At 43.2% G+C, this 25,262-nt stretch overlaps 2 protein-coding genes across 2 annotated transcripts in view; one reads left to right on the top strand and one right to left on the bottom strand.

Moving 5' to 3' along the window:
• Positions 1-12,023, bottom strand: part of LOC111961335 (spliceosome-associated protein CWC27 homolog) — a 49,169-nt gene extending 37,146 nt beyond the window's left edge. Inside the window, exons 1-10 of the mRNA XM_023983513.2 lie at positions 11,782-12,023; positions 11,537-11,633; positions 11,199-11,311; positions 10,859-11,002; positions 10,663-10,761; positions 10,429-10,532; positions 10,243-10,312; positions 10,050-10,129; positions 9,897-9,933; positions 9,569-9,744 (exon numbers count right to left, since the gene is read on the bottom strand). Of these exons, the coding sequence (XP_023839281.1) occupies positions 9,569-9,744; positions 9,897-9,933; positions 10,050-10,129; positions 10,243-10,312; positions 10,429-10,532; positions 10,663-10,761; positions 10,859-11,002; positions 11,199-11,311; positions 11,537-11,633; positions 11,782-11,823 (962 nt within the window). The 5' untranslated portion in view covers positions 11,824-12,023. The remainder of the gene's footprint in view (positions 1-9,568; positions 9,745-9,896; positions 9,934-10,049; positions 10,130-10,242; positions 10,313-10,428; positions 10,533-10,662; positions 10,762-10,858; positions 11,003-11,198; positions 11,312-11,536; positions 11,634-11,781) is intronic.
• A 238-nt stretch (positions 12,024-12,261) lies between these two features.
• Positions 12,262-20,632, top strand: srek1ip1 (SREK1-interacting protein 1). Its single transcript, XM_023983514.3, has 5 exons — positions 12,262-12,614; positions 14,110-14,157; positions 14,351-14,509; positions 19,722-19,794; positions 19,886-20,632. The coding sequence occupies exons 1-5, from the start codon at positions 12,602-12,604 to the stop codon at positions 20,058-20,060; spliced, it is 468 nt and encodes a 155-aa protein (XP_023839282.1). The 5' UTR covers positions 12,262-12,601; the 3' UTR covers positions 20,061-20,632.
• Positions 20,633-25,262: the final 4,630 nt, after the last annotated feature.

Genomic DNA, 25,262 nt, shown 5'->3' with positions numbered 1-25,262 from the left:
CAAGGAAGGAACACCCGTAGCCAAAACCAACTGACAGTACCTAAGTCAAGAACGTATCGGTAAAAGAGGTCACCCGTACTTCTGTCCTTTGATTAATGAGTCACTTTGAGTTAAGATCGTTGGAGACTTCTTTTCTTCAAATTTGTGGTTAACACTCATGGATTTCAGTTTGTATTGACTGCTATGTGAGTGTAATAAAACTTGAAATTAATTCTATATTATTTTATGAGAAGTAGAAATAAATGTAAAACTTCTTAGCCTATACTATAGCCTCATAAACGCAACTGCCAAAATAAAGGAAACACTTGAGCGAACACAAAGTATATTGAAAGCAGGTGCTTCCACACAGCTAGAATAAGAGATCTCAGAGGTCTCAAAGGAGCATAGGGGGTTTAAAGGGTAAGGTAAAGGGGGACACCACTGAATGTGTCTTCCACATTTAACCAAACCCCTCTGACTTCATCGGCATCCACCTCATCGGCGCCCAGGGACTTAACTTGGGGTTAACTGCCTTGCTCAGGGGCAGAACAAAAGATTTTTTACCTTGTCAGCTCTGGGATTCGATCCAGCTACCTTTGGGTTACTGGCCCAATGCGCCTACCCGCCAGGCTAACTGGTGTGTGTGTTTACACAGGCAGTCCAATTCTGATCTTTTTATCACTAATGGTCTTTTGACCAATCAGATCAGCTCTGAAAAAGATTTGACGTGAAAAAGATCTGATGTGGGAAAAAAGGTCAGAAATGAGCTGCCTGTGTGTCTCCGTCACCAGATCTCAACCTAGTTTAACACCTATGGGGCGGTGCCTGAGACAGCGTTTTTTCACCACCATCAACAAACCACCAAATGATGGAATTTCTCGTGGAAGAATGGTGTCACATCCCTCCAATAGAGATCCAGACACTATGTCGGTGCTTGCTTTATTTTGGCGGTAACTTTTATCAGGGCCGTWGCTACATATGAGGACCCCCCCCAAAAAGTTAGAATAGTAGAATACACAAGGTGCAATTTAGAAACATGGTTGTGCATCAGCAGCTATTTGTCATTCACTGACAGTCACTCAATTAGCCCATGTCAGTTAAGATTTTTTTAGATTGTTAAATTAGTCTAGCCAGCTATCTAAACTTGTAATCATGGCCGAATTACCGACCGGGCAGTCAACGCACGTGCCCAGGGGCTCTAACCTCCAAGGGGCCCCCATTGATTTTGTTTGTCACGCTCACTCAGATATCATATTAACATGCCCTAAGTCATGGCAGAATGTGTAGAATTGCAGTAAATCCATTTTTAAAATAGCAAAAATTACTCCCTAATCCATGACAAAATGTGTAGAAATGCAGGAACTTAGTTAAACTGCAACAACAACAAAAGTCATGCAAAGCAAACGTATTTGTTTACCTTTTGTTAAATTAGAGTCTAAGCCCTGTCTAAGCGTGGGGAGGGTTCTACGAAACTATATGGAATTGTTTTAAGAAGGTCATACCAAGGATAATTTTGCTCCTTGATTTTGAATTAACACCCCTTGAAGTATACCTTTTGTTAATGAAAAAATTATTTGATGAACATTTATTTTTGGCGTTACTGCTATTAGCCCATTCAAATGCATTGAATAACAGATTCACTTCATGGAACAACAGATAGTCCCCCCCCCCCAAATTCTTTTTTTTCAAAAAGAAGTTTGTTGTAAAGTGTCTGTCCTATATCTGACTGATTTTACATTTATTTAACCCCTTATTTTTGGCACGAAACAGTCTCCATACTGTAAACATTATACTTCCATTCATTTTTTCCCACTGGTACCGGGGGACCTTCAGAGGAGTCTTGTGAGGCCTAGAGATGTACGTGCACGTGAGTGTCTCACCTTTCCACAGAGGGGTCATATTAGTGTGTAGCCCAAACTGTTGGGACGCTAACAGACAGAAGTTGGCAGATCGGCTGTACAGACTTCAGACAAGTCCCAAGACGCTTGTGGGGGTCGAAGAGCAGAACGGAGAACACCATCGTCTTCGTGAGAATCTCATCTTTCCATAGAGTCATAATAGTGTGCAGGCCAAACCGTTCGGACGCTACAGACGATTTTGTGAGAAGACCGATTTTCGGGATGTCTCATGGTCTGACAAACACCGCTCTAGCTCTGTCACCTTCCACCGTAGATGCCGGAAGTGAGACAGTCCACCGCATCCGCCTATGACACGCATGCAAAGCAAAACAACATTTTTACGGGGATTTCTTTTATTATGCCAATTAGATTTCCACTGGGGCGCGGACTTCGACCTTAGGGGGTTAATAAAATACTTTTCCTGCTGACAGATCCCTCTGTACGTATTAAATGATCGTTTTTAAAATCACAGTGCTGAGTTAATGTGAAGCGGCTAATCGTATAGCTAACAGGCTATGTGTTTGTAGATGGACCGAGGTGGCTGAAGATACAGCAACCAACGTGATAACGCTACCAATGTGAGGCTCCCATCGGACCTCACTGAAACTCAGACCCTGGCTACGGTCCTGTTGCCTGCATATAGGTTATATATATAAAAGCGTATATAGCCGGAGTAAATACGCAAAATCAGATTTCAAGAAGTGGCAAGCTGTCACAAAAGGCCTCCAAAACAGACCTGCTAACAAATGAGAATGAGCCAGAGCAGAGCCGTACAGTTAAAAATAACAGAAACACCACAAGGTGAGCACTAGTTTCAACCAGCCCAAGGGGAGGTCTCCGTGGGTATTCATTTAGCCAGATGAAAAATAACACAGTAGTGAATACAGTGGCCTTCTGTTAGCAGGACCATCCCAGCCTCTCTCTCACACACTCTGTGTTAATGAGACCAGGCTTTGACGAGATGCCAGAGTGTGCCCTCTCTCTCTCTGACTCCCTCCCTCCTTCAGATCTATCAGCCGGGGGGGGGGATGGGGGAGTCAAGAGACATCCATCCATCCCCTCCACTCCACTCCACCTCCTTCAACCCTCCTTCCCAACCGGAGCACAATGCCAGCCATTCAGCAGCACCTCCCCACCTGCCAGCAGGGAAGGACTGGGACTGTCATCCCACAACACGAAGGAGAAGGAGGGGAAAGAGAGAGAGAGACAGAGAAGAGAGAGAGAGAGACGCATGTCTAGGACTAGCCTATCTACATTAAACGTCCTCCCTCTCCTCTTTTCTGAGCAGATTGAAGTAGGAACAGGTTTTCGTCATTCCTCTCTGCTGGGCCAGGCGGCTTTCGGCCTCTCAGGGGCTGCCAGCGATTGTCGCTCATTCGGACAATTCAAATAAGCGAAACCCAGGGTGCTGTGGATGATTTACTTTTCATAAAGAAAGCACACAAAGTGACTGGCTACGGCCCAGTCAGCCGCTCGCTCTCTCTCTTTAACCCCGCCAGCTCCCAAGAGGAACCCTCAGCTCAGACAGACAGAGAAAGGGAGGGATTCCAATCCCTCGGAGCAGCAGTCAAAACCAGGCCTCTGGTATACCATAGAGATTGGGATGACAGACAGTAGGATTACAACAATATCTAAACCTTTACATTTGAGTTATTCAGCAGACACGCTTGTTCGGCAGACACTCTTGTTCGGCAGACACTCTTGTTCGGCAGACACTCTTGTTCGGCAGACACTCTTGTTCGGCAGACACTCTTGTTCGGCAGACACTCTTATCCAGAGCGACTTACAGTTAGTGCATTAATCTTCAGATAGCTAGGTGGGACAACCACATATCATAGTAAGTACATAATATGTCTTAAAAAATAAAAAATCTTTGAAAAGTTAAGGCTTCAGACACCTCCTTAACACGGGCAGGGACTCTGCTGTCCTAGTGTCAGGGGAAAGCTCTATCCACCATTGGGGTCCCAGGACAGAGAAAAGCTTTGACTGGCCTGAGCGGGAGCTGACCCCCCAGTAGGGGTTGGCCGGCCAAGAGGTGGCAGAACGGAGTGCTCGGGTTGGGGAGTATGGTTTGAGCATAGCCTGAAGGTAGGGAGGGGCAGTTCCCCTTGCTGCTCCGTAGGCAAGCACCATATAGTGGATTCGAGCTTCGGCTTGGTTCAAAGCCAAGCAGGACGGTGAGGAGGAATCTGACCACAGCACCAGCAGCAGCACAGACAAGAATCTGCATGACTGTGCAGAGAAGGAAAGAAGCAATGTGGATCCCTCTGCTACCAAGTAGGCTAAATTCCCCACAGGTTCCTCATTCCATTCAGCCCATCAAACACATAAAGAGTCCTAAACACACAGATCTGTTTCCCGAGAGAGAGACAGACAGACAGATGGAGAAAGAAGGAAGAGAGAGACAGAGAGAGAAAGACAGAGAAAGCAAGAGAAGAGAGCGAGAGAAAGACAGAGAGTCAGAGAGAGTGCTCCGTGCTGGATAGACATGCAAGGTCGGGCCAGCAGAGATGTGTAGACCTGGCAGTTCCAAAACACACAGGACCTTGCTGCCAGGAACTGGATTATCTACAGCGGTTCTCCACTAGAGTCCAGTGCTTCCTGATTCCCATTACCTTTCTCTGAGAGACCCCTGGGTTACGACCAATCACAACAAACAGGTGTAGCCAATTAGCCACACCGTGTCACTTGTGTGTGTGTGTGCGTTTGGTGTCCAGGGTAAGGCCACTTGGGCTTAGATAATTGGTGTCTGTTGTCCCAGTTAATTGCGAGTTCCATTGTCTGCTGAAGGAACGTCTAGTGAAACAACAACGGTCTGGCCAACCCTCCTCCAGGAGAGGTACTGGGTCGTCGTGGTGACCAGGTCTTCAGTCACCTAGTCAGTCAGGAAAAGGCCACATCTCAATCTGTTAAAGATCAACAGTCATTACAGACTTTTCTTCACACACACTGAGACAGACCACCCCCTGGACTGGCTGACAGGCCTAGACCTTAAAAAGGCCCAAACAAAGATATTTCTCAGTTAAAACATGATTAAGATTGGAAAAAGACTGGTCATGGTTATTCTCTAGTAACAGAGTACATAGAAACAAGTTAAACGTTGGGCCTGACATGAGTCGTTTCTTCCTGATTCAGGGTTGAATTCAGGGCTAATCTCTCAAGAACGACCAGGTAGTGAGAAGAGGGGAAAGACGGGGAGAGATAGATAGAGATATACACTGAGTATACAAAAGATGAAGAGCATCTGCTCTTTCCATGACAGACTGAAAAGCTGAATCCAGGTGAAAGCTATGATTCCTTATAGATGTCACTTGTTAAATCCAATTCAATCAGTACAGATGAAGGGGAGGAGGCTTGTTAAAGAAGGATTTTTAAGCCTTCTTTAAAACATGGATTGTGTATATGTGCCATTCAGAGGGTGAATGGGCAAGACAAAAGATTTAAGTGCCTTTGAGTAGGTGCCAGGCGCACCGGTTTGTGTCAAGAACTGCAACAACGCTGCTGGGTTTTTCCCGCCCAACAGTTCCCYGTGTGTATCAAGAATGGTCCACCACACAAAGGACATCCAGCCAACTTGACACAACTGTGGGAAGCATTGGAGTCAACATGGGCCAGCATCCCTGTGGAACGCTTTCGATACCTTGTAGAGTCCATRCCCTGACGAAATGAGGCTATTCTGAGGACAAAATGGGGGGGTGCAACTCAATATTAGGAAGGTGTTCCTAATTTTTGGTAGACTCAGTGTAAATAGAGAGAGAGAGAAAGGCAGAGAGAGTGCACGCTTGAGAGAAAGAGAAGAGAAAGAAAGAGYGCAAGAGAGAGCCAGGGTCTTGTTGGCAGAGCCAGTCAACTAAGGCTGTGTCCCAGAGCCATATGGAAGCGTTTTGCTTCCCCAGTCATGCCCCGTCGGGTTTAACAAAAGTGGCGGCTAGTCGGCTACCACATGCACTGCTTTTGGGACTCACTTCAATATATATATATATATTTTATTTTTATTTTTTATGAACTCCCGCAAAGAGGCCCCAGGCACTTCATATAGAGACCGGATTTAATCAATAGGAATGGTGACGAGGTGTTGAGCTCAGATCTCTCTCTGGTGAATGCTGTGGAGGTGAGAGGGATTGATATATAGCTATATATAGCTGTATCATGGGGTTGATATACAATAATGGATAATGATGTGGTAAGTATATACCGGTGTTGTAAAAACTGTCCGCACCAAAGAGTCTGAGTATTTCTAGAGATTTCCAGGTTTATTACCCTCTCCTTTAATGGACGGGACCAAATTACAGTTCCCTCTTCAATTCCCAWCCTGTCATAGTAAATATACATTATGATTTTAGATCTCTCCTGAAAACACCTCAGACTGATTACGTCACTTGATGCTGAGGAAAATGGAATGTTGTCTGGTCGTTTGGYAACAACGGGAAACAATTGCCTGGCAATATGGTAAAGAAGTTTTGTGTAGATGTGAAAAATATTTTTCCGTGAGATTCCTAATTTTCGCGGTCGTCTCAAACTTGACTTTTAACGTCTCCACCTGAGGCCTGCTGGATAGCACCCACGACCATCCTTCAGTTTTATCCCCTGCAGTTGAGCATAAAAGAATTACTCAGCGGGCCAAACAATAAAAATACACTCTTGTGGTCTGAAACAATATCTCAGAGAGAAAGGAGGAAAGAAAGAGAGAGAGAGAGACAGAGAGGAGAGATTCTTCAACAATGCCCCCTTTGTCCCGGCCCAACACTGTACTCTACCTACCAGCCTTCTCTTTGACTCAGTGCCAACACAAACCACGGTGCTGGGGTACAGGCCTACAGCCAAACAATCTACGCTTGTGTTTAATATACTACAGTCTGTCTGCATCGGCCTACCTGTCAGTCACATGCACACACGCACACGCACACACATACACACACACACACACACACACACACACACACACACACACACAGCTGGGCCGGGGCCGAGTCCTTATCCCATTGGGTAATTGAGAGGTAACACAACACAATGCTAGATAACAGTTTATGATAAGGCTGGTTCTGTGTGGTAATCAGCAGTGGCATTGAGACAAACATGTCACATGCTTTTAAAAACACTATGTTTCCTACACCAGTAACTGATTTTGGACAACAACCTTGATGTTACAAAAACTGTCACAGCCGTTTTCTCTGCCCGGCTCGGTCTGTCTGTCTGACTCTCTTTCAGCCCTGTTTGCTTGCTCTCTCTCACAGTGTTGGCAGACTGATGTTTGCCTCTCCTACAGTGGAGTAAGGCATGTGGTGCGGGTGACAGCATTTCTCTTCCACCTAGCGGGACCTGGCTGCAGTGGACAGGCTGAGTTCATTGATGTGGGGCCAGTGGCCCGGGGCGAGTGTGTGTTAGCAGTGAGGGGGTTCTGCTTGGTTGAGAGGGTGTCACTAGTCCTCATCAACACCCTAGCATGGTGATTCCTCATGAGACTAGAACAACAAAAAATACCATGATTTGGGGGATTTTCACAAAATGTAATTCATAGAATGGTCCTTTGGAGGAAGGAATGTTGACATATTTGGCATTTGTATCTTAAAGCCTAATTGAGAAAGAATGAATTGAAGTTTTGTGACATGTTGCCCTTACCCAGGCCTCCTTTAAACATTCCATGATGTCCAATTTGTAAGTCGCTCTGGATAAGAGCGTCTGCTAAATGACTTAAATGTAAATGTTCAATCTGTAGGTGCTACAAAGCAAACATTGGTGTCATATGAAGCTTTACTGTAATAGGAGTAGCATTTAGACWTCAATAACAATTTTCTTACATGCATTTATGAATATTGAAAAACAAATATGAATCGAAAACACCAAATCTTAGATTTGGGATTATTTTTATTTTATTTTTTATATACATTGTTGAACATAATATACTCCACGGGCATATCAACATTCCACAGTKGGATCTCTTCTACTTTTAGAGTTACGATCCAATATGTAAGCATTAACAACTGCGTGAATGTCAAAATGATCATCCTCTGCTGGTGATACAGGATGTGCTATGACACAAGTAAAAAAGGAGGGCTGGGATTGGTTACATTTCCTACTATGCCAATTTCTCTGTATAAAAATGGGCCACATCTTTAAAACTAGCAGAGATCCCTCACTGGAACTTCGATATGCCAATAGAGTCTTTTATGTTCAACAATATATTGCATTTTTTCTCAAAATCTCTAATGGCATGTCTAAATTGCTCATGGTATATGTTCAATATGCATGTGAATATTTCTCAATATGAATTAATACATGTAAGAAAATTGTTATTGAAATGAAAATGCTACGCATATTACAGAGCAAGAGGTAAAGCTTCATATGACACCAATGTTTGCTTTGTAGCACCTGCAGACAAAACATTATGGAATCGTAAAAGATGCACTTTGCAGAAATCACTATGCCATTTCCTGGTTGTAAAAATTCTAACAGTTCGCTTAATTTTATTTTTGTGACAAAACAAGCAAGTATAATGTAGATAATCATTGTACCATCTAAAAAGCTGTGAAATATCATTTCCATAACCAACAATATTGTACTTTCAGCTGGTGTTCAAAACCGTAGGTAAAAGACATAAAACTTAAACTTAAGAATGGGAAGCATAGAAATAGCACACATAAAACAGATTCACTGCTTCTTAGACCTGTTTTCAACGAGAATGGCAGATCTATAACACACATTTCTATGTTACATATTGCAGCTTTAAAAGGAGGCCTGAGTAATGCCAACATGTCACAAATATACCAGCTTCAATACATTTTTCCACAATTATGCTATAGATACAAATGTCAAATATATGTCAACAATCCTTCCTCCAAAGGACTCTTCTATGGATTACATTTCTTGAAAATGTAAAGAATCATGATATTTTTTGTTATATTTTCATGAGGAATCACCTAGGCATAAGTACCTCCGACCCTCTGATTCATTCATTCATTCATGGTCACCAAAAGTAATTGCCATAAAAATGTATTTTACAACAATCAGTGTTTAATCAGAGATGGCGTTTGCCATTGTAATTATCTTGTCACTTGTTAACACTGTACTTAGCTACAGTAGTGAGCGAGGAGTAAGGAGTCATTGTTGAGTTTTCAGTGTTGGTATGTAGCCTACGATATAGCCAGTCCATAGGATTAATGGCCATTACTTCAAAGCCGCTGAATCACACTGCTCTATCGCTACGACGAGGTCCTTTGGTATGTTCAGTCATACTGCATCATCACGGTTATCACAAGATAACTTTGAAAACCTATCAGAACAGATTGAACGAAAAGCTCTGTCTCTTTTATCACGGATTTCCTTGTGAACTGAACCAACCTGTCAACTAGCTGGACATTGAGTTGGGGCTTTTAAAGCAGTAGTATATCCAGTGCATAGACAGACTGAGCTCCCTTGTCCATGCAGTGCTACATCGCCTCCCCATGGCAGAGTCTAAAGAATTACAACTACTGTACCACTGATTTGACATCACTTTCTCTTGTACRCTACCGCCACCTGTTGGACACCAAGTCAGATTTCTAATCAGAGATGTTGTGGTAAAGACAAAAAGGGGCCTAAACTCAGAACACTGACGAACAATTAACGTAAACAACGCTATTAGATGAAACAACATTCCCCAAATAAAAAGGTGCAAAAGTGGCCGTATGGAATGTCATTTTAGTGTAATCTACCTGCGGTTGGCCCTCTTTCCTCTGTCCTCCTCGCTGGGCTCGGTACTCTTCTTCTCATCCTCCTTCATCTTCTTCAGCTTCTTAGAGATCCTCTCCCTCATTTCCTGCCTCTCGTCAGAGTCATACTCCTCTTCGTCACCATTCGCATCCCCCTCCGCAGCCTCATCATCCTCACCCTGAATACAAGAGAGAGATGAGAGAGAGAGGAGAGAAGGCATGAAGAACACTCAAGAGAAAAGGTGCTTCCCAACAAGTGGAACGGAGTGCATTATTAATGTGGTGCATGGTGTGTTGATTGAACAGACCACATGAAGGAATAAGAGCATACCTCTGCTGCTTCTCCAGCTCCACCTTTGGCTTTTTTCCTTCAAACACAAGACAAATAGATTCAGAAAAACATGAATAATATATTCATTCATTCTCCAAACAGGATAAGTTGAGGCAGCAGAGCATGGTGTCTCTACGGTATCTTAGTGTTTACTTGTTGACCGCTGGGACAGAGCTCAGCAGCGGATCATCCTTCAGCAGGTCATGACTGCTTTTGCTTTTCCCCTTCAGTGTCTGGATGAAAAGAAACAATGTGTGTAATGTATCTGATTGACACTGATGGCATAAAGATGGCGAGTTTGATTTGAAGCGCAGAATAACAATGAGACTGCTCATGTTCTAATTACCTGGCTGACTTGAGTTACCATTTCCTCTTCCTCCTCGGCTTCCTCTCCAAATGACAACAGACTGAAGTTCCTGACAAAATAAATAGGTCCAGAGTCCGACTGTTCATAAATACAGTACCACGCTTTCGAGTCAGCAACAGATTGAGGAGCAGAGAAAGTGTGTATAATAGTCAATTAAACACTTACTTTGTTGCTTTGGACTGAGATTTCTTTCCCTCTTTTTTGTCTTCATCCTTTTTGGATTTTTTTCTTTCACGTGGAATGATGTCATCAAAGGGAGAATGTAACACCTGCAGGGAGACATTAAAAAAAACTTTAAGTAACAGAGTGTACAGAATTGGAAAAACATGTAAAACAAATGAATGGTCAAAGTGATAAAATATTATTGTGTGATGTAAACCCATAACAAGACATACATACCTCAGTGGTTCGTATCTTGTGTGGATTTAAAGGTCTTTCCTCCTGATCACATTCCACTTCGGATAACCTGAGCATGTTGTACACTGTGTCACCTGTCACCTGCATTGGKGAAAGGAAGATGAACTTACAGGACAAATGCGGCATACTAAAAGCTTTCCAAACATAAAGATGCATTGATCTTCTTTTGGCGTTTTACCTTTCCAAAGATGGTGTGTTTGTTGTTGAGCTCATCTGCCCGACCCAGGGTGAAGAAGAACTGGCTGCCGTTGTCATGGGGCCCTGCGTTGGCCATGGCAACCAGACCACGTCTATTGAAACGCAGTCTGGAGTGGAACTCATCCTGGGAACGGGGGACAGAACCAACAGCAAAACAAGAATCAGCCCCACTGTCTCATTGTTAGTGGAAGTCTGAAACCATAGTAATGGGTGAGCTGACAAAGGTTTCATGTAGAAAAGTTGAGTTTATAACTAGCCTATACGTTTTCTGGGTGACCATGATGCGAGATAATAAGGTGATGGAGACAGTGAAAGTTAACCTTGAATGGGCGTCCATAGACGGACTCTCCCCCCGTCCCGGATCCTGTGGGATCTCCTCCTTGGACAATGAACTCTGGCACCACTCTATGGAATGGTGTTCCATCATAGTARCCTGTGGAAGAGAACAGTACACATTTACAATAAGCTGGTGTGCAATGTGAAATGGTGAGTATACTAATCTCTTGAGGACAGACTAAACAAAATCGGACAGAATTCCGCAAGATTTTAGATCTGGGTTAACCAAGATTTTGAGTATACATTATAAGTACATCAGTATTGTTGAGTGACCTAGCATTTTAACCTGCTAGTAGATATAAATCAGGCACTCAATCCTTACCTTCCATGCATAACTGGACAAAGTTTCTGGCGGCCTTGGGTGCCTCTTTGGACCACAGCTCAATATCGATGTCACCAGCTGAGGTCTTGATCAGAACCTGAGAAGGTAGAATATCATATCACTTTATACCAAGGCCACATGCCTGCTTGGCAGAACGTTAGCTAGCCAGCTTACTGTACTTCGTGCAGACTGTGATCTTCAGAGGAACTAATTACAGGACCCCTGACATGCAAGCTCGCGCTCACCTTTCCGTTTGTTGGAGGCTCTTGAATGTAAATGTTGCTCATTTTGTCGGTGACGTTAACGGACAACTCGACACCGAAAATCTGTTATCTATCTTTTCAGCAGTATAAAAAAATATATTTTCCCGAAAATGCAGCACTAAGTACTTCGCAAAGACTGCAAATTAGAGATTAATATCTATATGTGTCGCACGCACAGCTCACTGAACCGCCATGTTGTTAAACCATGAATGCGTTGTTTACCTCGAGGCAATGGGGTGTGAGCGGCATTTACCAAGTCGATGCGTGGAAGCAGTTTCCCTAATATTTGTTTGAAGGGTGATATGTCAAATATCAATGAACTTATTAAATATGTGTATGAAAATATGTCGTAAATATACATCTGTTAAAACATTGATGGATTATCATTTCCATATACACCCCTAAAATGTGTGGTTTGGTCCGTGTGTTACATTGCGATCAACCCTCTCCCGCCCCCCTAAAACGTTATACAGAACAGTAGCTAGCTAGCTAGTGTTATTTTGATTTAGCTAGCTAGCTAAAGGGAGGCTGACGAATTTATATCGAGAGAACTTTAATTATGAAAGTTTTCTGAAAAAATAAGAGAGTCAGAAATATTAGTATGAGCGAATTATTTCTCAAGTAGTCAGTCAAATCAGCTCCAAATGTGTTTAATTATTATAATTATTTTTACCAAAGATGATACTTACCACTAACCATTTTATGTTTCCTACCGGACCTGTTTTGTAGAGGACCCACAGGGAAGTGGTTCGAAATTTATCAACGCAACAAGGTTGTTGTTTTTTTGCAATAAAGTGTGATAATGGCTGCACCAGGTATGTTTGATCTAACATAAGACTCCTCGGTATTAATATTTTAATGGAAATTGGAGGTAGCTAGCTATAACTATCTTATAGTTGCCTTTTTGGCAGAACTTATGGACTGCTAGTTAGCTAGCCTAGCAACTATGATCCGATTGGCTGGTATGATTGTGTTCATTGTTTTAAATAGCTAGCTAGTGTTATTTTGATAATATTCTGTGTATGGCATTTTAGTCTCTCCATTCGTCTGATAACAGCTGTGTTATGTTATCTCAATGTGAATCATATACACTGAACAAAAATATAAACGCAACATGTAAAGTGTTGGTCCCGTGTTCCATGAGCTGATATAAAATATCCCAGAAATGTTCTGTACGTACAAAAAGGTTATTTCTCTCAAATTGTGTGCACAAATTTGTTTACATCACTGTTAGTGAGCATTTCTCCTTTGCCAAGGTCATCCATCAATCTGACAGGTGTGGTATAATACATAAGCAGATTGAACAGTATGATCATTACATAGGTGSACCTTTGGGGATAGTAAAGGGCACTCTAAAATGTGCAGTTTTGTCACACAACGCCACAGATGTCTCAAGTTTAGAGGGAGCTCGCAGTTGGCATGCTGACTGCAGGAATGCCCACACTAAAGCTGTTGCCGGAGAATTGTTCATTTCTCTACCATAAGACACCGTTTTAGATACATTTGTAGTCTGTCCAACCAGCCTCACAACCGCAGACCCTGTAAATGGCATTGTGTGGGTGAGCGGTTTGCTAATGTCAACGTTGTGAACAGAGTGCTCCATGGTGAGGTTATGGTATGGGCAGGCATAAGCTATGGACAAACAACACAATTAGCATTTTATCGATGGCAATTTGAATGCACAGAGATACTTTGACGAGATCCTGAGGCCCATTGTCKTGTCATTCATCCGCCGCCATCACTTCATGTTTCAGCATGATAATACACGGCCCCACGTAGCATGGATCTGTACACAATTCCTGGAAGCAGTTCTACCATGGCCTGTGCATACTCAGACATGTCACCCATTGAGCATGTGTGGGATGCTCTGGATTGACGTGTACGACAGAGTGTTTCAGTTCCCGCCAATATCCAGAAACGTCGCACAGCCATTGAAAAGTGGGACAACATTCCACAGGCCACAATCAACACTATGCGAAGGAGATGTGTTGCGCTGCATGAGGACAATGGTGGTCAGACCAGATACTGACTGGTTTTCTGATCCATGCCCCTAGCCTTTTTTTAAGGTATCTATGACCAACAGTCATGTGAAATCCAAAGATAAGTGCCTAATACACTTTTTTCAATTGACTGATTTCCTTATATGAACTGTAACTCAGTAAAGTCTTATACATTTTTTGCATAATGCGTTTATATTTATGTTCAGTATAAGAAGGAATCAGAATATACAGGCCTACGTTTTTGCGAGACTTCAACAAAGCAATAAATTGTCCCATTTCACAATGATTTCATTTTTCACTTCATTTGCAGGTCCCAATAAGGACAACATCAGAGCTGGGTGCAAGAAATGTGGTTACCGTAAGTCATCTTTATTGCTTTTATTATGTCTCTAGTCTAACTCTACATATTCAAGCCTTGTGAATACAGTTCCAGAATGTTTGTTGTTGTCCCCTGACCCCTGAGTGTGCCATAATCATTCTGTGCTAGATACACTTTCATTCTAAAGTACTTTCCTTCTTCACTCACTTTTGTACTCTGGTCATTTTATCAGCGGGCCACCTGACGTTCGAGTGCCGTAACTTTGTGCGTGTGGACCCCCGGAAAGACATTGTCCTAGACGTAAGCAGTACAAGCAGCGAAGAGAGTACAGAGGACGAGCAGGAGGATCTGTCTAATGACAAGCTGGGTCGGGATGGAAAAGACTCAAAAGGTCAAAACTTTTTTTACATTTTGGAATCTCTGCTCAGCATGTTGTTAGAATGAACTGAATTCCAACTGGTTATTGGTACAGACATGAATGCCATTCTGGACATATGGAACAAATCTAATGAGACCAACTACAATCCACAAGCAACCAAGGCTCATCATGTACTCTCTGATTACTACCTCATTGATGCCTGGCGAGCTCATAACCCTAAAGCAAAAGAGTGCACTTTCTATTCAAACAGGCACAAAACATTCTCCCGAATTGATTTAGTACTATGACGTGCCTACGCTTTTATTTTCTTTATTCAAGAAAATAGAAATTTGACATATGAGCGTATCTAATCGTCATGCTTACTACTGCCAGATACAAATTCCAGATTCTCCTACAAGAGCCACAAGATGGCGCTTTAATATTTCCTAACTACAAAATCCAAATTTTCTGTGACCAATTTGAAACTGAACTGAATGAATTCGTAATTATTAACAAAAATTCAGTCGAGGATCCTCACATTTTATGGGACGCCATCAAAGGCGTTATTAAAAACAATACAACTGCGTTTATCTGAATTTGCCATCCATCGAGTTRGACTCAACCATTACATCCATGGTAATTAACCCAGTCATCTACTGGCTAAAAAGCTTTGCAGTAATGATCATTTACTGGATATTGCAACGATTGAATCTGAATCAGGTGAATTACTATCCGAAGCCAAATTAATCAACTAAAGAATCTCCCGTTTCTATAAAGAATTGTACACCTGATTTGTAAATCCACAGCAAGCCAGATTGATTCCCGTTTAAAGGATCTAAGAACTCATCTTCTCTCAGTTGAGGAAGCCGGGCTTGCTGGGAGCCCAAATCTCTTTCCATGAACTTAAAAGGGCATTAGATAACATCAATAAAGGCACATCACCTGGTTGGGATGGTATTCCTCCTGAGCTCTATTAAAAATGTTGGAACCAATTAGGTCCACTGTTGCTTGAAATGATTAACACAGTCGTTTACAAAGATTCATTTGTAAGGAATGTAAGAACAGCACTAATTTCCCTTTTATTTATATATATATATATATATATATATATATATATATAAAAGGTAAGACACCCAGTCTTCTCATTTGCTAAACATAGATATGAAACTTTTTTCCAAAATTCTCTCGTCCTGTCTTGCACCTTACCCAAATTGGTACATCCGGACCAAATATTATCCTAAGGTTAACATCTGTCGTCTATTACATATCTTACAAGCTTCATCATAGAACAGCCCAAAGAGCTTTGGTTTATCTCTCGATGCAGAAAAAGATTTTGATAGACTAGAATGGTCATATCTTTGTGACTTGGCTCGAATTTCATTAATATGACTAAAATACTAAATGACAATCCCTCAGCCATAGTAATAACAAGCAATACATGCTTTGTTCTATTCAGTATAACTAGAAGTTGCAGGCAACGTGATCCCATCTCACCTCTGCTATTTTTGTCTATGGAGCCCCTGGCCCAGGCAATTCGACAWTCTAAAGAAATTACACCAATATCTCTAAATTCTACGGATCACGTCATCTCATTATGAGCCGACTTTATCTCGACAGTGTATTTCAAATCCCTCCCAAACACTTTGAAGAACATAAACAAATTCAGCTCCATCTCAAGTAAAATACATCTAACCAAATCTGCCTTACTGCCTCTCAAGACCCCGATGGAGGACGCCATCTCTACTTATGGAATCACTATCGTTTCCCATTTTAAATATTTGGTTTTAGATATATTTCCTTCCTTAGATAAAACCAKTGCCAGAAACTTTAACAGAAAGCTCAAATCAATTCATTCCGACCTCGGTAGATGGACTAACATCCCGGTTTCTTTAACCCGCAGAATATCTCAAATCAAATTTGTATTTGTCACATGCGCCGAATACAACAGGTGTAGTAGACCTTACAGTGAAATGTTTACTTACAAGCCCTTATCCAACAATGCAGTTAAAAAATATTTACTAAATAAACTAAAGTAAAAAATTMTATGAAAAGTAACACGAAATAACGATGCTATATACAGRGGGTCAATGTGCGGGGGTACAGGTTAGTCGAGGTCATTTGTACATGTAGGTAAGGGTAAAGTGACTATGCATGGATAATAAACAGTGAGTAGCAGCAGTGTACAAAACAACGGGGGGGAGGGGTGTCAATGTAAATAGTCCGGGTGGCCATTTGATTAATGGTTCATCAGTTTTATGGCTTGGGTGTAACGAAAGTCGTCGGGAGAAGGAGAGGAGGACCAAAATACAGCGTGGTAAGTGTCCATGTTWAATWTATTAACTGAACACGGGAAAAATACAAAAATAACAAAGTGAATGACAACAAAAATCGAAACAGTCCTGAATGGTGAAACAAACACAAAAACAGGAAACAACTACCCACAAACACAGGTGGGAACAGGCTACCTAAGTATGATTCTCAATCAGAGACAACGATTGACAGCTGCCTCTGATTGGGAACCATACTAGGCCAAACACAGAAATACAACACATAGAACAAAACATAGAATATAGAACATAGAATGCCCACCCCAACTCACGCCCTGACCAAACCAAAATAAAGACATAAAAAAGGAACTAAGGTCAGAACGTGACATTGGGGGTAGAAGCTGTTAAGGAGCTTTTTGGTCCTAGACTTGGAGCGCCGGTACCGCTTGCCGTGTGGTAGCGGAGAGAACAGTCTATGACTTGGGTGGTGTACTGGACCGTACGCACTACCCTCTGTAGTGCCTTACGGTCAGATGCCGAGCAGTTGCCATACCGGACAGTGATGCAACCGGTCAGGATGCTCTCGATGGTACAGCTGTAGAACTTTTTGAGGATCTGGGGACACATGCCAAATCYTTTCAGTCTCCTGAGGGGGAAAAGGTGTTGTCGTGCCCTCTTCACGACTGGCTTGGTGTGTTTGGACCATGATAGTTTGTTGGTGACGTGGACAGCAAGGAACTTAACTCTCGACCCGCTCCACTACAGCCCCGTCGATGTGAATGGTGGCGTGTTCGGCCCTCCTTTCCTGTAGTCCACGATCAGCTCTTTTTGTCTTGCTCACGTTGAGGGAGAGGTTGTTGTCCTGGCACCACACTGCCAGGTCTCTGACCTCCTCCCTATAGGCTGTCTCATCGTTGTCGGTGATCAAGCCTACCACTGTTGTGTCGTCAGCAAAGTTAATGATGGTGTTGGAGTCGTGCTTGGCCACACAGTCGTGGGTGAACAGAGAGTACAGGAGGGGACTAAGCACGCACCCCTGAGGGGCCCCCGTGTTGAGGATCAGTGTTGTAGATGTGTTGTTGCTTACTCTTATTGTCAAAATGAATATATAACTCCAGAATTTCTGGAGTTCAGTGCTTCCCTTGTCTCCCACTACTGGCTATTGTGAAAAAATCCATAGTGCGGTTTCGAAATGTATATGGCAAGGTAAGTGATCCCGGATAAAATGATCAAACTTACAAAGAGGGAAAGACGTTGTAGGAATATCCGTACCAAACTTTAAATTGTATTTCCAGGCACTAGCATTTCATCCCATCCTAAATTGGTTTAGATGTGATTCTTCCAGCCCCTGGCTGAGTATGGAGAGAAATACAGTGTATCCTATTGCCCTGGAAGAGGTCCTCTTCACTGATAGACTATATATACAAAGTATGTGGGCACCCCTTCAATTTAGTGGCTTCTGTATTTCAGCCACACCTGTTGCTGACAGGTGTATACTTTCAAGCACACAGCCATGCAATCTCCATAGACAAACATTGGCAGTAGAATGGCTCAGTTACTTTCATTGTGGCACTGTCCATAGAGCTGCCCTGGTTAACTGTAAGTGCTGTCATTGTGAAGTGGAAACGTCTAGGAGCAACAACGGCTCAGCTGCGAAGTGGTAGGCCACAAGCTCACAGAACGGGACTGCCGAGTGCTGAAGCGCGTACGCATACAAATCGTCTGTCCTTGGTTGCAACACTCACTACCGAGTTCCAAACTGCCTCTGGAAGCAACCTCGGCACAATATCTGTTTGTCGGGAGCTTCATGAAATGGGTTTCCATGGCCGAGCATTTGCGCACACAAGCCTAAGATCTCCATGCGCACTGCCAAGCGTCGGCGGGAGGGTGTAAAGCTCACCGCCATTGGACTCTGGAGTGATGAGTCACGCTTCACCATCTGGCAGTCCGACGTACAAATCTGGGTTTGGTGGATGCCAGGAGAACGCTACCTGCCTGAATGCATAGTGACAACTGTAAAGTTGACTCGAATGCTGCCCACAGTTGTGTCAAGTTGGCTGGATGTCCTTTGGGTGGAGGACCATTCTTGATACTAACGGGAAACTGTTGAGGATGAAAAACCCAGCAGTGTGTCAGTTCTTGACACAAACCGGTGCGCCTGGCACCTACTACACTTAAATCTTTTGTCTTGTCCATTCACCCTCTGGATGGCACACCCACACAATCCATGTTTCAATTGTCTCAAGGCTCAAAAATCAGTCTTGAACCTGTCTCCTTCCTTTCATCTAAAGTGATTTGAAGTGGATTTAACAATTGACATCAATAAGGGATCATAGCTTTCACCTGGATTCACCTGGTCAGTCTGTCATAGAAAGAGCAGGTGTTCTTAATGTTTTGTCTACTCAGTATATATGTACCTATTTTCATCTTTCTTTGCTTTTAGGCACATGGGGAAGGGATGGTATGGGAAGGATTTTTCTGTGGGGGTGGGAAGGGGTGGAAAACATGGTTTCTGGGTGGGGGAGCGGGAGCGGGAGCGGGAGGTGGTTGGTTGGAGGGAGACATGTTGATTGGGGGAAGGGGGTAGAGGCAATAGTTTTTTCCCCCTTTTTCTCTTTACTTACTACATTTGTTACTTTTTGGCTCTGTGATGCGAGCTAACCATTTAAATGAGATGAGTTTGTATATTGTGCATTAGGCCCCCCCAAACTAGAAAATAAAAAAATGTATAAAGGTTTGGTCACAAAAAAAAAGGTCTACAGTACAACCGACAATAGTTATTTTATAACAGACTACTTAGCACTGCTCTGGTCACTGTTATAACAGGCTCTGCTGTGTTACTATGTTATAACAAAGTTATATGACCGAGTCCCTGCTTAGTTGTCTGTCAATCCTTGGCTTCCATCAACTGTGTTGCTCTCACTTTTATTCAAGTGTTTTGTCTGAATGGTTTTGTGTATTTGTCCTGATTGCTGTAGGTCCCCAGGAGGACACCAGGAAAGTTAAACACAAGAGGAGGAAAAGTAAAGACAGAAAGTCTGAAAGAAAGAGGTACGGTCACATGCTTTTCACTCCAGTATGTATGAGAAATAATTATGCGTAGTGTATGTTTAATAACTGTGGATGGCGCAATCTTCCGTAGGTCTTATTCATCGAGTGACGAAGAGGAGAGCAAGAAGAGAAAGAAACACAAAAGYCACAAGAAAAAAGGCAAAAARGAAAAGAAAGAAAAGAAGGAACGTCACAAGAAGAAGCAGAAGAAGAAGGGTGAACCTTCCTCGTCTGACAGCTCCAGCGGGTCCTCTGACACTGATTGAGAAGATGGAACGTTTTGGGACAGATTTACTTAAGTGTTTGCTACTCGTCATTTTACGGAGGAATCGAGCTAAAGACATACGATTGTATTTAGATCCACTTTACCTTTAAGATATTATTCCTTTTTCTTCAACTTTGATTTGATTTTCTTTTATGTTTTATGTCCTGTGGAAAGTAATAGGTGCAGACACTGAGTATATCTGGCCCTTGTGTGTCACAGAATCAAGGACCATCTGTAAGGCTGGTCAATATAGCCTCTGCTACAAATGAAACAATGGACCCAGATTTACTGTCACTGGTTTGACTTTGGTGAATACTGAAAGGTTTGGATGGAATTTGTTTTTAAAGGTATTATATAGATTGATAGCGTCTAGATTTTACAATTTATTAGTGAACCATCTGAACTTTTTATTTTCATAGTGTTGATCTTTCAAGTTACCAGAATGGGATAGGTAGATGTAGTAAGCARGTCATTTCTGTATTTTCCATTTTTAGGAAGGTATTAAGGTGGAAATGCTTCCAGATTTGATGTCATTCATTTAGTAGAAAACTGTAATAAAACAATCCTATTACATTTCTGTGTCTGAGCTCTTTGAAGTGAAAGTGATTATTATTTTCAATATATGATGGGAAAATACATTTTGCTGTTTGAGAAATGCATAGACATTGAGGAATTTACTTGTTTTCAATCTTCTGATATTCATGAAATAGCACGTGCTTTTGGAGGCAAGATGTGCAGAAGTGTATCTCTCTCCATCCTACACACAATACCTCTGGTGTTTTGCGGGTACTATTTAATAAAGCTGCCAGTTGAGGACTTGTGAGGCATTTGGCCTAGTTTTTTGAGTTGCTCCTCAAGAAATGCTAGCGGCCATGACAGAAGCCAAACGTGAGTTGGCTTGGGGGTGTGGTTTATGCGGTTGTTTCCTTGCCACCACCAAGACACACCCAYCTGTCAGTCTTGCACGCAGCCGTTTCCCCCCCACTCAATCACAACAAACAAACCTCCTGCAGGTTGMGTTCAATAACTACAGGCAGATGAATAKTGAGATGCCGTCAGAAGATTTGAATAGATCAGTAGCCTACAGAGTAATATSACAATGCATGTTTTGTTAACTTTCAAATGTACAGTAGTAATGGGTCCATGTAGAATAAACAACCCTTTACATAATACCATAGAAGCGGTGGTCTGCTAATATAACAATGTGCACCTTTCATTCTCAGCCGATACAGATACTGTGCCTATCAGCATTTTGTCTGGTGGTAAACATGACAGAGTGGTCATACCTTCCTGTGTGGTGTTCGGTATACAACAGGAGTTCCGTGATCCTGGTGCAGAATACACAGGGTTTCCCCCTCCCCATATTGACTGACACCATTCAATTCAATTATACAAAAAGACGATACAATAAACGTTTAATGCCGAATGGCAGGTCTCTCTCCATTTAGMGACATCAGTATCAAGCCGTCTGTCAGTCTGGACTTCATCACATCATCTTGCAAGTCTCCATGTGCTGGCTCCATACATGTTTCTGTGAACRCAGTCACAGTTCTAATACCATTGGCAATTGGATTAGGTAATATCTGACACAAACAGGTACTTTGTTGAAGTTTGAATAAGTCAGACTAAACGTATATAATTATGTTCTCCCCATCGACRACCGTTGGTGAGCAAGCAAGAGGTGAGGCTGGAGGTAAGGTCTTTGCCAGAGCCCTATTGATGGGTATAGCAGCATAGATCAGCTCCTGGCCCCTCATCAAAGATACTAGTCGGTCACACACAACATACACTCATAGAGCACTGATTACATTATCAATGGTGGTTATGAATAGCCTGGTGAAACCAACCTGATCGCCTTTCTATTTCACTTCAGATATCATCAAATGTGAAGTGAAAGATAATGGTGAACACAGCGATAAGCTTGTTCCACCAGGATAGGTTATACCCATGACGTTATTTGCATCTAAGAAGTGGAAATGAATCAACAAATAAGGTCAGTTTACATAAATTATGTTTCACAATTGGGTTATCAAGTGTGTCAAAGTAATGACGTGGGTTACCTTCTGTATTTGTAAAAATGATGAGCCTGTGAAAGCTGTTGTTGCTGACGGATGAAGGTTGCTGCCTGGATACTTGCCAACATGTGGATGACTGTTCCATTCATAGGAATGCTCACAGTGAGTATTGATGCGGATGAGGGCCCCTTTGCTCAATGTTAGGCTGCAGACCGAACATCTCTCGAACAACTGCAGCAGGCAATCTTATGAGATGGTGTTGACCGGAAGGGCCTTTGACAGGGTGATTTTCACATAACGCGCATTACCTGTTGTTGATGAAGCCGTCTGCGTCATCAGGGCAATAACTCGGGTCATTATCAGAGGCCTCATGATGGCGTGTCCATTTCATATGAGTCGAGGGAGACTGGCAACAACAGAGGAGGTGTCACAAGGGTACTTGTGTCGCATGACACTTTTATTCTGAGGTCTTGCCTGACAAGTTGTGAAAATAGCAAGTAACGAGTGAATGAAATGATTTTTGGAGGTGGCTAAACCATTGCAATCACATTGCTGGACATGTTATGATACCCACCTTTGCTCCTTCTGGTAGGTCCCGGCATCCGTTCATGACCAAGGGGATCAGTCTGGCACCCAACTGTATACTTTGTTAAACAGAAAAACAGGGTCAACGACTGTCATCTTTCAATTATAAACATAGTTTGAGAAATAACGTATGATCTTATTTGGAAGCTTATTATATGCTTTACAGATGTAAACTGACTGGCTCCAGATTGGATTAGATTGAGGCCGGTGACGCCGTTACTCGCCTCGCTCTCGCTAGGTAGTTGGTAGCTCGCTAGCTAGTTGGCAGCTCGCTAGCTAGTTGGCAGCTCGCTAGCTAGTTGGTTGCTATGCTAGGGACAATGATGATCTCGCTACCGGTATACTCACCACCTATGGGGACCAATGAACTCCAACAACCTATTCCGCGTGATGGGGTCCTTCGGCAGGGCATACAAACCATAGTTGTTGGCTGTGCATCCTTCTAGAAGTATGCATTGCATGGTCAAACCGTATAGGGATTTTCAGTCTCAAAAGKCCGTGATCCTTTGAACGCAGTGGTTGGTGGCGATGAAACAACGGCGCCCCATTCAATGTAGGGAAGCGGAGGGGTGGATTTGCATGTGGAACTTGGCAAAAGGGGGCATGTTTTCAAATCAAATCAAACTTTATTTGTCACATGCGCCCAAATACAACATGTGTAGACTTTACCATGAAATGTAAATAATCCTGTGGCCATTTGGTTAGCAGTCTTATGGCTTTTGGGTAGAAGCTGTTAAGGAGCCTTTTGGTCCTAGACTTGGCGCTCCGGTAACGCTTGCCGTGCGGTAGCAGAGAGAACAGTCTATGACTTGGGTGACTGGAGTTTTTGAAAAAATGTTGGTCTTTCCTCTGGCACCGCCTAGTATATAGGTCCTGGATGRCAGGAARCTTGGCCCCAGTGACGTACTGGGCTGTACGCACTACCCTCTGTAGTGCCTTACGGTCAGATGCCAAGCATTTACCATACCAGGTGGAGATGCAACCGGTCAGGATGCCCTCGATGGTGCAGCTGTATAACTATTTGAGGATCTGGGGACCCATGACAAATCTKTTCAGTCTCCCGAGGGGGAAAAGGTGTTGTTCTGCCCCCCTCACGACTGTCTTGGTGTGTTTGGACCATGATAGTTTGTTGGTGATGTGGACACCAAGGAACTTGAAACTCTCGACCCGCTCCACTACAGCCCCGTCAATGTTAATAATGGGGGCCTGTTCGGCTCACCTTTTCCTGTAGACCACGATCAGCTCCTTTGTCTTGCTGACATTGAGGGAGAGTTTGTTGTCCTGGCACCACACTGCCAGGTCTCTGACCTCCTCCCTATAGGCTGTCTCATCGTTGTTGTGATCAGGCCTACCACTGTTGTGTCGTCAGCAAACTTAATGATGGTGTTGGAGTCGTGTTTGGCCATGCAGTCGTGGGTGAACAGGGAGTACWGGAGGGGACTAAGCACTCACCCCCCGAGGGCCCCCAGTGTTGAGGATCAGCGTAGCAGACGTGTTGTTGCCCAACCTTACCACCTGGGGGTGGCCCGTCAGGAAGTCCAGTTGTAGAGGGAGGTGTTTAGTCCCAGTGTCCTTAGCTTAGTGATGAGCTTTGTGGGCACTATGGTGTTGAAATCTGAGCTGTACACAATGAACCGCATTCTCACATAGCTGTTCCTTTTGTCCAGGTGGGAAAGGGCAGTGTGGAGTGCGATTGAGATTGCGTCATCTGTGGATCTGTTGGGACGGTATGCGAATTGGAGTGGGTCTATGGTATCCGGGAGCCTTTCAAAGCAATTCATGGCTACCTACGTGAGTGCTTCGGGGCGGTAATCATTTAGGCAGGCTACCTCCTCTTCCTTGGGCACAGGGACTATTGTGGTCTGCTTGAAACATGTAGATATTACAGACTCGGTCAGGGAGAAGTTGAAAATGTCAGTGAAGACACTTGCCAGGTGGTCCGCGCATGCTTTGAGTACACGTCCTGGTAATCCATCTGGCCCCGTGGCTTTGTGAATGTTGTTTAAAGGTCTTGCTCACATCGGCTACCGAGAGTGTTATCACACAGTCGTCCAGAACAGCTAGTGCTCTCATGCATGTTTCAGTGTTGCTTGCCTCAAAGCGAGCATAAAAGGCATTTAGCTCGTCTGGTAGGCTCGCTCGCGTCACTGGGCAGCTCGCAGCTGGGTTTCCCTTTGTAGTCCGTAATAGTTTTCAAGTCCTGCCACAGCCGACAAGCGTCAGAGCTGGTGTAGTAGGATTTAATCTTAATCCTGTATTGACACTTGGAGTAATCCAAACCCAACCTTCATTTACTCGTTGGGCGTGCACTGAGGCTTCAAACTCCGTTTTAGATGAGACTGACTTTTTGACCAAAATTATCCTATTTACACTTTGTAGTCAATTTTGACTCATATCGATGCCACATAGGCCATTTTCAAAGGGTTTAGTTGATTTTTAGGGGCAGTCACTCTTTAACTGTTTTAACTTCAATGGGGTGACGTCAGAGTTGGACGGATAGAAGGGACCATGATACATGTTAGAAAAACACATGCACACACAACAATGGTGCTCAGTCTGCCTCTTCATACTCAAGTGTTTTAATTTCCAGGACAGATTTCATC

This window comes from Salvelinus sp. IW2-2015, linkage group LG4q.1:29 (genome assembly GCF_002910315.2).
Source record: "Salvelinus sp. IW2-2015 linkage group LG4q.1:29, ASM291031v2, whole genome shotgun sequence".
Lineage (NCBI taxonomy): Eukaryota > Metazoa > Chordata > Actinopteri > Salmoniformes > Salmonidae > Salvelinus > Salvelinus sp. IW2-2015.
Note: the sequence above shows the minus strand (reverse complement) of the source record. Positions and strands in the feature narration are given on the sequence as shown.